We start from the raw sequence: 11357 nt of genomic DNA, 5'->3' as shown, positions 1-11357 counted from the left end.
CTTTACCACACAGATGCTGTGAGATCACACACATCAATAGGTTTTCTAAACTGCCAAATATGCTCACATGTCATTGATAATTGGAAGGCCATGGGGCTATAATAATCATAACCATTTCCCTTGAACCAAATGATGTTTGTAGCTGTCATATGAAATATAAAAACGAGCATAGCCTGTGGATTTGCTTTTAACTCCTCCCTTCCCAGGGAAACCCTCTGTCTGCTCACTGCCTCATTAGGGGAGGAGCCAGGGAGGAAACGTTGGGCTCAGGCTGGAGGATGAAGGCATTGTGCCGCCCACCAGAACTCTCTCTGCATAGGCAATGTGAGAGTTGACTCAAGGCAACTTTTTTCTACAGGTAATGAAGCCAAAAGTAAATTGAGGCCTTTGTGTTTCAGTGCATTGCATGTAAAGAAAGAAGATAGACCCTCCAGGAAGAATAATTACTTGGATAAACCCTCAACAAATATGCTGATGAACTCACAAAGTTCTTGCTATTGCTCAGTGCTAATTGCATTTCCCTGGGTAATCACCATGAAAAATTCATTGAGGTTTTTTTGGAAAGAAGATAGCCATTGCATTTTAATTGCTAGACACCAGCAAATAAGGAAGAGGCTTCTCTGGGAAAATGCTAACTGGGAATAAACTCAGGAAGTGATCTCCCCAAGCTGAAAGACTTAATTCCCCCAAAAACAGAGCTAAGGGGGAAAGCCGAACCTTGTGGGGAAGCCAGCCTTACCTAGGAGCACTGACTTCTTTCAGTACTCAAACTCAAAGCCACAGACCCCCTAAACACTTGGTCTCTTTGCTGCAGATGGGGACATATAAATCTAGCTAACTTAAAGAATTTAATAAGGAGGAACCTGCCAACATTCCAGAGTTGATGAGTGGAAGTCAGAATCTAAGTTTCAAGAAACACGTATAGGAGGAAATTTGTATTTCTATTCAGTAACACGTGTGACAGTGATGGCTAGTCTTCACTGTCAGGTATGCTGGATTTTGAATCACCTGGGAGACATACCTCTAAATATGTCTGTGAGGGGCTTTCCTGAGAGGTGTAACTGAGACTTGTCCTATACATTAGTGCCTCTACACCATGGCTGAGGACTGAGACAAAAGCCCCAACATCTTATCTCCCTGCTTCGTGACACGGTAGCACCTCACACTCCTCAGCACAGTGGACAGCAACTTTTGCCTCTGAGCCAAAATAAGTTCCTTTGGTTGTGTATTTTGTCACATTAGCTAATACAAAGAGGGGAGAGCTCAACCAAGATTATACATAATTTCTGTTTAATAACAAAACTCCTTCAACCAATTTACAGAAATGTCATTTGAAAAATAGCATCCTAGCCCAACTGCATCCTTCTTACCCTGTAGACTTCTGCCTGGTACAGGGCTACTAGGTTACCTCAGGACAGGACCAGCACGGGGGAGAGGGAATCTTGACTTCCGTGCCTTTACCTGAGCTTGTCCAACCTTAACCTTATCTGCCTAGTAACTCTCGAGACAGAGCATCCTCTAAAGTTGGACTTAGCCCTCCAGTGGCCCCACAAGAAAGAAGGATTGGGCATCGCCAGCATCCCCCAGTGGATGCACGTGGGGTGTGGGGAGAACAGAGGAGCAGCCTCCCAGATGCTTCCAGAAGCCTCTGCTGTCTCTTCTGTCCTCTTATCCCTTCCTCTCACCATCATTCCCAATCTAGTCTCAGACTCCTTTTCCTGTTGTGGAGGTTCTCAGATGAGAAAGATGAACTAGAAGTCAGAGCCTTTGGGGAGAGGCCTAGTGACCCAGATGCTGGCTGGCCCCCAGACTGGGATGATCCATGGGCGATCCACAGCTCGGCGTCACAGGTGGCTGCTGCTTCTTCTTCAGCTAGCGGACCTGCCGTAGAGTCAAGAGACAGAGGCTGTAGTGTAATAAGGCTAAAGAGAGCAATATCATCTAGCAAGGAGTCACCGTGTGGCTCTACCTCATGCCAGGTGGGTGGCAAGATCTCGTGTACCCCAGACTGCTCTGGAACTCTAGCCAAAGATGACATTAAACCTCAAATCCTCCTGTCTCCATCTCTTAAGTATTCCAAATACACATGTGCACCACCGCGTTCCATTTACAAAATGTTGAGGCTCAACCCCAGGACCTCTTGAATGCCAGGCAAGCATTCTTCCAACTGAGCTAAATCTCCTTACGTGACTTTTATTAACACATCACATTAAGAAGGTAGACTTCTGTCTTTCAAATGAGCCCACACATATCTGCTGCTCTAGGTTTTTTTTTTCAAATCATATTTAAGTATGGACGCACACCCCATAAGCTCTAGAGTGTGCTATGTGCTAATGGTTCTGCACCCCAACCTTGGGAAGGAGGCTGTCCACTATCACAGCTTGTGGGGGACTACCTAATACAAATATTGTGCCTTTTTGAACCTTTCTGTGGTGTGGGGGATGGAGAAATTATGGGTACACCTGTGAGAGTCAGAGGACAACCTCAGGTGTCAGTCTGCACCATTCATCCCTCTGAGACATACTCTCTTCTTGGCTGCTGGTACACCAGGCAACAGCCTTTGAGACTCAAAATATCCTCCTGTCTCCACCTCCCATCTTGCTTAGGAGTATATATACATACCATACCCTCCTATGACCCACCCCAGCTTTTCATGAGTTCTGGGGATTCGAACTCCTTTCACTTATATTACAAGTACTTTACCCACCTTGTCAACCAAATACTACACTTTGACATGCAGTCACACTGGGTCCTCTCTCTAAACGGATTCAACCTGAGAGTCATGCAAGACTTTAACTGCTAAGTCCTGAGCTCTCTCAGTAGAGTATGAAATGCAGCTGCTGATATCTGCTTTCTAAGCCGTGGATGAATGATGTTGGAGTAGATGATAGAGCGGTAACACTGTGGATACCCATGCCAAGCCTAGCCAGGCTCAGCACAAGTTCTCTTCTAAGCCCCACCAAAAAATAAAACACAGCCAGGGTGGCTATGACAAGAAACCTAAGAGTAGGAGCTTGTCAACGGTCACCCCCCAAAAGGCAGATCTAGGTCCCAGACTCAGTTTACCCTTTCCCAACCAGTGCTTAAATTACTAGAAATCCAGTGGGTTTGTGTTATAAGTGTCCTTTCTTTCTCCTCCCTCTCTGGTGAACAGTCCCTAGCCCCATTTCCAGCCCTCATAAGGCCCCCCAAGATTTTCAGAAACTAGGGCTGCTCTCCTGCCCCACACTCACCTGCACAGTGTCATGGATCCAGTCCAGGAACTCTGCTACCTTGGCATAGACACCTGGGTGATTGGGCTCTGCACAGCCACGACCCCAGCTGACCACCCCTACAAGGTGCCATGTGTCACCACTGGGACATACCAGGGGTCCCCCGCTGTCTCCCTGAGGAAACCAGGTATGAGGACACAAAGAAACAAAAGTCAGACCCCCCTGGTGGAGCAGCACCAGTCTACCATAGGGAATGAAATCTCCTGGAGGAGAGGGAGGCTCCTGCTTCTTCACATTATACCTGTGGATTTCACCTTCCATAACACTGTAGTATGAAATCCCTGGGTAGTCTGGCTTCCCCAGTCCATGTGCACTCACCAGGAGACCAAGCTGCCTCGAGTCTCCTGCCCCCTCCTTCCACTACCAGCAAGTCCCCTGTTCCTCCCTCTACCACCAGCCACACCTGGCATGCATCTGCCCTTCCATCCAGGTAGCCAGCACATAACATGCGATGTGTAAGTGCCCCGCTGTACATGCATGAGCTGTTGCAGAGGTGGGTGCTGAGCAGGGGTACCATTGTGTCCTGCAGTGTATCTGAGCTATGAGCTGTAGGAGACACAGAGAAAAGCTGCAGGGTACCAAGCCAGGCCAAAAGGGCAGAACATCAAGCAAGAGAAGAGTCATAGCTCCTCAGGACACAAAGACCCAAAGAAGGAAGATTGGGCAGGGCTATGGACCTGGGCCAAAGGACAAGAGTCTTCCAGACTCCCGGCTGGGAATGAGGAGGCCAAGAGGAAGATGCAGTCTACCAAATTCTGAGGCCGTGATGCTCCTGGGGCCAAAAGCAGGAGAGTGAAAGGGCCTGGGCTGAGGGAAGTGTTCAGTGGTTGCTCTCCATAGGAATACCCAGGCAGGGGAGTACTCAGGAGTCACCGAGGGGGAGAAAGAGGTGCCATTGTCAGAAGACCAGGGGAGGGGGAAGTGCTGCAGCTTAGAAGATGCCTCTCCCTCCCCACTTTATACTGAGGGCCCTGGGAGCTCACTCACTATGGCTGGGGTCGGTGTGGCCCCAGCCAGACACCCAGCACTGCGACCCCCATGGAAAGTGCTGCTCCTTGGCCGGCAAGCACACAGCGCCCACGGTGTCTGTGGAGAAGCACATAGTTCTGGTCCTGGCTCAGGCTAGGCTTCTCTCCTGCAGAGCCTGAGTGAAGACTCTCCTCCTCCTCCTCCTCCTCCTCCTCCTCCTCCTCCTCTGCTTCTCAACGGTCTGGGACCTAGCCTCTACCACCAAGCTTACTAGACAAAGAGGTTGAACAATGTACCACCTTGGGGAGGGGGGTGACGGTATGGCACCCTCTAGAGGTGGGCAGTGACTTCGCTGCCCTGCCCCAACCTGGGGGCTGGAGGGAGAATGGAAATTCTTCTGTTGCTGAAGTCCAAATTTCTAACAAGACCATTTGTGAGAATGGGTTGTCTCCTCCAGAATGGCTGGCCCTTCTTGGGACTATACTTCCAGAAGTGTGTGACATATTTTATGAGTGGAACCAAATATGATTTTAAGTCGTACATTGGCATTCCACAACATAGACACACTTCCTTGTAACTGCATCGGGGAGAAAGATTCCAGTTGGTGTTGGACCACACCCATCATGATGCTGTCACTCTCCCCGTCTAACTAGAAGGTAACCCTGGCTCCTCAACTTTTACAGAAGGCTCCCAACCTAGAAGTTTAAGACTATCTTGTTTTCAAATTACAGATCTGTGTGTGTGAATTCATAAATGGGTGTGTTCGGGACTGCGAGTGTGTGCACATGTGTGTGTTTCTATTGACTTATGTGTTTCTTGAGAAGGTATGTCAAAGCATGCAGGCAGGTGGTTTCAGGGAGACCCTTGTTGGGCAGGTACTGTGGCAGGAGGAGCCCTGGCCCTGGACTCAGGGGTCTATTTACCCTTCTTGAAACGTCAGTGTTCTTGGCTGTATATGATTTCTTCATCGAAGTCGTTATGCGGTTTGAGAAAAATAAATAAATAAATAAATAAATAAATAAGAAATCTCTTTTCCTGTACTGTGTCACAAAGTGGCTGGACTTGGATCCAGCCTGGGAACAAGAGTGGAGCCAGCTACTGGTGGCGAAAGCACAAGTAAAGTTCTGCTTAGGACTCAAAGCAAATGCCACCTGCAGCCCCACTGTGAAAAGGTCTTGTAAGTGTGATTTCAGTCTCAGGAAAACGCACACACCCTATCATCACCATGATGGGCTTAAGATCTGCAGTGCTACCGGAAGTCTTGGGAGTCAGATCACTGTTCCTCCCATCACTCTTTGTTCCTTAGACACCACTACACCCAGCCTGCTCATTCCAAGGCCAGAGCCTCACCTGAGAAGTTGATTGGTGTCCGGAGCTGCAGCAGAGCCACATCATAGTCATGGTTCTGGGCACTGTACAAAGGGTGGGGAATGATCTTCTCCACCATAGTTCCCTGGTGTTGTCGGACAGCACCGTGGTTGACCAGCCCTGCATGAACCCGCCAGCTGGATAGGCGGGACAGCCTGAAACTGCACATAGAAACCTATTGAGCCCAGGGAGGGAGGAAAGGCGAAGGGAAGGGGGATAGAAGTAAGGTCGTGGGTGGAGGGAACTCCCTAGGAAACCATTAATGACCACTGTCTCAAGCCGGGGAGTTCCTGGAACCCAGAAATCATGTTTCTTAATATTATCCCTAGTGGCTGGCAAGACACTGGGCATGCAGAAGTTGCTCAGGTGCTGGACTGAAAGATAGGCCAGTCAGCAAAGTGCTTTCCCCATCCAAACGTCAGATCCCCCAACACCCACATAAAAAGCCAGGCACGGTTGTATATGTCCATAATCTAACACTAGGGAGGCAGAGATAGGCAGATCCCTGGAGTGTGCTGGACGACCCACATACACACACAAAGACGTAGACATGGACACATAATTTAAAATTAAATCTTAAAGAGTATAAGGTGGAAAGCAATTGAGTCACTTGACATTGACTTCTAGCCTTCATGTGCACATCCATACCCACAAGAGCACACATACATACATGCACATACATGCACATACAAGGGAATATACATACACACATAGAGGACAGGGAACATAAGGAACCAGTCTTTGTGTTATGGCTGCTATTGATGCAGAGCTGAACTTGCCATTAAACAAGGACATTGCCCTTGCTTCCTGGAGACAGACAGCTAGACACAGAGATTTTAGTCAGGACATACAAAGTGCCAAACAGAAAGATGACTGTGACTCACACACACCCCCATCCACCGCTAAGACTCACCTGTACATGCAGTGGGCAGCAGTCACTACCCAGTGTGGTGCCAACACAGAGGCCCCACACGTGTGCCGGGAGCCAAGCATCACACTAGCTTGCCATGGCCAGCGCCCAGAAGCCACCGCTTGGCCGCCAACTATTCGAGAAGCCAGAGGCCTTGCCCCACACTCTGCAAACAGAAAAGGCTGGGATAGAAAGAAAAAGTGCCCGGTGCAGAGGGAGGGCTGGGGTAGACAGCTCATCTCTATTATTCTTAATATAAGTAGGGGGACAGGAAGATAACTATATTGGTTACTTTAGCCTGTGCACCTGCGGAGAGCAGGGACCATGTCTATGGGGTCGATGGAGCTCTAATGCCCATCCCACTGTACAAATCAAAGTGCCCAGGCATGTTTGGTTTGAGAACAGACTGATGAATAGGCAGGTGTATAGGAAAGTGAGCGAAGGAACCCTGTGCAATGTTTATCACTTGGCTCTAATGTACTACCCACCCCTTAGTCTCTTGAAGCCACTAAGAGTTTGCATCTTTGCAACCAGTAATAATGCCACTTAGAGGCATCCTTCTTCAGAAGGAAGGGGCAGAGAGTGGCAGAAGTGAAGTAGAGAGACCATCGGCCCAGCACAGGGGCTGATGGGACACATGATGGAAACAGCAAAGGACTCTATTTAAGCAGGTTGTATCTGCAAAGGAGCCCAACAGAAAGGCAAGGACACCCCCAACCCAACTCATATGCACACACACAGGAACCTGAGTGAGCCCCTCCATACAGCAATTCCACACTCGGGAGAACTGGAAGATTCCCTCCCTCTCACCACCAACTTCCTGATCACAGGATGTGACTCACCAGAACATTTGAGAGAAACAATTCGGCCAGAAGAACAGTTAGCGCTGCAAAATAGGGGTGTTCCTAAGATGCTGGGTGGTGCCACATAAAGGCCACGTATACCCAAGGGTATGGGGAGTGGTCAGGGGGTCCCTCACAGTTTTACTTTGCCTTCTTAAGACAGTATACCATGGGGCCCAAGCTGGCCCCAAACTCACTCTCTAGCCAAGAATAGTCTGACCTTGCCACGGCTTCCCAAGTGCTAGGGTTACAGGCCTTTACCACCACAATCATCCTAGCTCCGTGGTTCTTATAGCCATCCTATAGTCCCAACCTTAAGATGCCACCATTTTTACCATTTTTCTCCCACCCTTCACAAACAACCGGGCCCATCCCAGGACAGCAGCCTGCCCATTCTACCCCAGCATCCAGAGGGAAACAGAAAGCCTTCACAGTACTGGAAGATCTGCTTGGATAGGATCCATTTTTACCACAGAGAACTGATAGATGAGAAAGTCTAGCTGTTTCCATTGCTCTGAGTAACTAGGTGCTTGTGAATGGCCATGGTGTTGTGAATGAAAAGAGCCTTCCACCCAGGCCTCCTCCAGGCCGGGCCTCTTCTCTGTCCCAGGCCCTTTATCCAGGGCCTGCATAGACATTCTTTTCTTCTTGTGTTCCTTCCTGCCCCTTAGCATAAAACCTAACTGCCTTTTTTGATCTTACATTCTTGCCTTGCCCTTCCCATCTCTTCCCTTCCTCCGACAACTCACTCCCTGGCTTCTACTTTCTTAACCCTGTAGCCCTTCTGCCCTCCTGGAGGACTTGGGAATTCCACAAAGAAAAAAGGGACAGCTGGGGTCCGTCACTCTGCCTCCAGTACATTTCTAAGAGTGAAGCTGATGCTTCTGCCTGCCCCCACCCTCGAGGCTTCAGGCAGTTTGAAGGAGCCTAAGCCGGACAAAGACCTCCCAGCTTGTGCTGCCTAGGGTATAGTGAGAGATGTGGTCCATTCTGAGTCTCTTTCTTTGGGATGCTCTCATTTGCTTTTCTGCTGAGACAGCAGAATTATGCAAGTCAAGCATAGCCACATGGGTCCCCTGACCTGGTGTCATGAGCCTGGCCCCAAATTGGCTGTTTATTGGTCACACTGCCTTGGATAAGGCTGTTTAACCTCGCTGAGCCTCAGTTTCCCTACCTTTAAAAGTGAACTATGGTTTGAATACAAAATGACCCACCAAAAGTTCACCGGCAGTGCGCCTGGCCCTCAACCTGTGGCACTGTTTTTAGAAGTTCTGGAGATTTTAAGCAGTAGAGCCTACCAAAAGGAAGCGGGTCACGAGGCATGTCCTTGAGAATTATAGCTTATCCTAAGCCCAGAACCCTCCCTTTTCTGTCCACATAAGCAGCCTCCTCCTGTACCCTTTCCTGTCACCATGATGCTCTGACCTAGCACGGGGAGCCAAGCAATCACTGGCTGAACCATCTACAATTGTGAAGCAAAGAAGCCCTTCTCCCCTTACACTGCCTTTCACGACACGTATTTGGTCATAGCAACATAAAGCCAACAGAGGGGGTGTAAGAGGACCATTCGGAATCCTGTTCCAGGAACTAACAATCTTGGGAGGAGGGTAGTTTTGGCTTTGGTTTTTGGCTCTGTGTGTGTGTGTGTGTGTGTGTGTGTGTGTGTGTGTGTGTGTATGTTTGCTTGCTTGCTTGTTTGTTTATTTGTTTTGAGATAGTTTCCTGAATCCCAGGCTGACCTCAAACTCTATTGTGATGAGCTTGCTGACGCTCCTGCCTCTACCTCCTGCTTAGAATTTAAGCAACAACACCTCACAGTTTATTCAGTACTAAGGATTGAACCCGGGGCTTTATATGCTAGGCAAGCACTCTACAGCCTCAGAGTTACATGCCAAGCCTTGCATTTCTTGTGTGAGATAAATCCATATAACAGGGCATGTGACCCAGGTTTGTTGCCTCTGACTGGGAAATGGTCTTCTCTACCTACACCCTCACCATCAGGGTCCCCTGCAGGAAGATCTTTCTAGCCTGCCCACCACTCACCTAACCCACAGAAGCCCTACCTGGGCTTCCATGCCTCCTCTACAAGGCCTCCCGGTCTAGCAGAGAGTTGAGCAAACTCCTGGGATCTGTTGAGCTTGATGTCAGACAGATTCACAGCCTTGTGTTGAGTGAGCCTGGGCAGAAGAAGAGAAAACAGGAGGAAGTCAGCTTCCAACTAAGGCATGAGTGAGGTCAGGAGGTCAGAACCACACTGTGTGTGAGACAGACGAGGCAGCACTGTGAATGGGCCAGAGCATGAAGGTGATTTCTGAGGGCACAGTCCCCCCCCCACGTGCCATCCAGCCCTGCAAGTCTGGTTGTTACCTGATATGCCCAAGACTCTTGCAGATGTGCATGCCCAGGGCAGGGCTCCAGCCCTCGTGGCAGACCAAGAGCCAGTCTGGCCGAGGTCTTACTTGCACTTGAAGCAGAAGATCCTCTCCATTTATTCTGAAAGATACTAAAACCCTCATGTGAAAACCCTCCTGCTGCCCAGTCCAGAAGAGCTGGACACGTGGGTCACTCCAGGTCCACTTCCCTGCTCCCCTGAGTGCCTGGTCAGTTCTGAAAACAAAAACTACCTTGTTGTAGATATTTCAGTTCTGTGTTTTGACCATGCACTTTAAAAGGTGCTCTGAGGCAAGTGAGATGGCTCAGCAGATAAAGACACTTGTCAACCTTGACAACCTGGACTGAGCCTCCACAGCCCAGGTGATCGAAAGAGAGCCAACAAATTGTCTTCTGACACCCACATTCATTCAGTGGCAATGCACACAAACACACACACACAAAGTAAAAAAAAAAATAGGGTGTCCTGCCACACTCTTAACCACAACAGCCCTAAAAGAAGGCAGTTACCTCCCTCAACAGAGCAGATATCGAGGCACAAAGGTGAAGGCAACTTGTCCAAGACCATAAGATCAACAAGGGATGGAACCAGGACATAAGCCAAATATTATGACAATAATAGTTAATATTTATAAACTACTTTCCCCCCGTGTTGTTATAGATTCTCTCTCTCAATCTCTTTCTCTCCCTCCCTCCCTCCCTTCCTCCCTCCCTCCATCCCCCCCTCTCTCCTTCCCTCAGTGTAACTGTGTTTGGAGACAGTCTTGAATAAGATAATTAAGATTAAACAAAGGGCCTTGTGCTACAGCTTCATTGACAAAATGCTTTCCTAGCATGCACATAGCCCTGGATTTGATTCCCAGTGCTGGGTGTGGTGGAACCTGCCTGTACCCTACACTCTGGAGGTAGAGGCAGGAGGATCCTGCATTCAAGCCCATCCTCGGCTTGAATACTGAGTTAGAGGCCAGCTTGGATACATTATCCACTTAAAGATGAAATGAGGACCTGGGGTGCTGGTCCAGGTGGGCCAGTGTCCTTATAGGAGACATCAGCTCATTCATTCTTTCCTTCCCCACTTCCCAGGACAGAAGATACTATAGGAGGATTCTGTGGGGAGCCAGGAACCAAGCTGCCGGCTCTTTGTAACTGGACGTCTAGCATCCACTCTGTGAGAAAATAAACGCACACCCCCTGCCCTGTCTGTAGTGCTTTGTTACGGCAGGCCAGATGACAGAATCAAAAGTTCACAACTAAGCTTCTCTTATAAGTTTTCATGCTTTCTTGCTACAACTGTACGCAGTAAATACTTTTCATTTTCACTGTGCATAGAAAGAAATAGAAGGCTGAGTAGGGCCACAGGCCTCATCCGGCCGGAGCAGCACCGGGGTAGCTAGAGTGCAGGGTCGGCTGACACTCGCCAGCTACCCACGACCCCCGCCAAAGGATTTTGAGACTGCTGGTGAGTGGAACACAGCTTCTGCTCCAGTCCAATCACGCAGGACCTGAGACTGCTTTGGTTGGGGAGGGAGAAATCTGGCCTACATAGGGCCACAAGCCTCTTCCGGTCAGAAAAGCACCGGGGTAGCTAGGGCGCAGGGTCGGCTG

General features: G+C 49.2%; 1 protein-coding gene across 3 annotated transcripts in view; it reads right to left on the bottom strand.

Annotated features, from left to right (window-relative positions):
* Positions 1–1273: 1273 nt before the first annotated feature.
* The window catches only part of Tmprss5 (transmembrane serine protease 5), a 36997-nt gene continuing 26913 nt past the window's right edge, over positions 1274–11357 (bottom strand). For 2 of the 3 annotated variants that reach the window (XM_021172636.1, XM_021172637.1), the window contains 9 exons: positions 9729–9864; positions 9425–9538; positions 7362–7405; positions 6523–6685; positions 5592–5770; positions 4260–4358; positions 3676–3818; positions 3234–3386; positions 1274–1881 (listed from right to left, as the gene is read on the bottom strand). In XM_021172636.1, coding sequence (XP_021028295.1) covers positions 1873–1881; positions 3234–3386; positions 3676–3818; positions 4260–4358; positions 5592–5770; positions 6523–6685; positions 7362–7405; positions 9425–9538; positions 9729–9864 — 1040 coding nt within the window. In that variant the 3' untranslated portion in view covers positions 1274–1872. The remainder of the gene's footprint in view (positions 1882–3233; positions 3387–3675; positions 3819–4259; positions 4359–5591; positions 5771–6522; positions 6686–7361; positions 7406–9424; positions 9539–9728; positions 9865–11357) is intronic. The other variant, XM_021172638.1, reaches the window with a different exon arrangement.

This window comes from Mus caroli, chromosome 9 (assembly GCF_900094665.2).
Source record: "Mus caroli chromosome 9, CAROLI_EIJ_v1.1, whole genome shotgun sequence".
Classification (NCBI taxonomy): domain Eukaryota; kingdom Metazoa; phylum Chordata; class Mammalia; order Rodentia; family Muridae; genus Mus; species Mus caroli.
The sequence above is the reverse complement of the archived record's forward strand: the minus strand, read 5'-3'. Positions and strand labels throughout refer to the sequence as shown.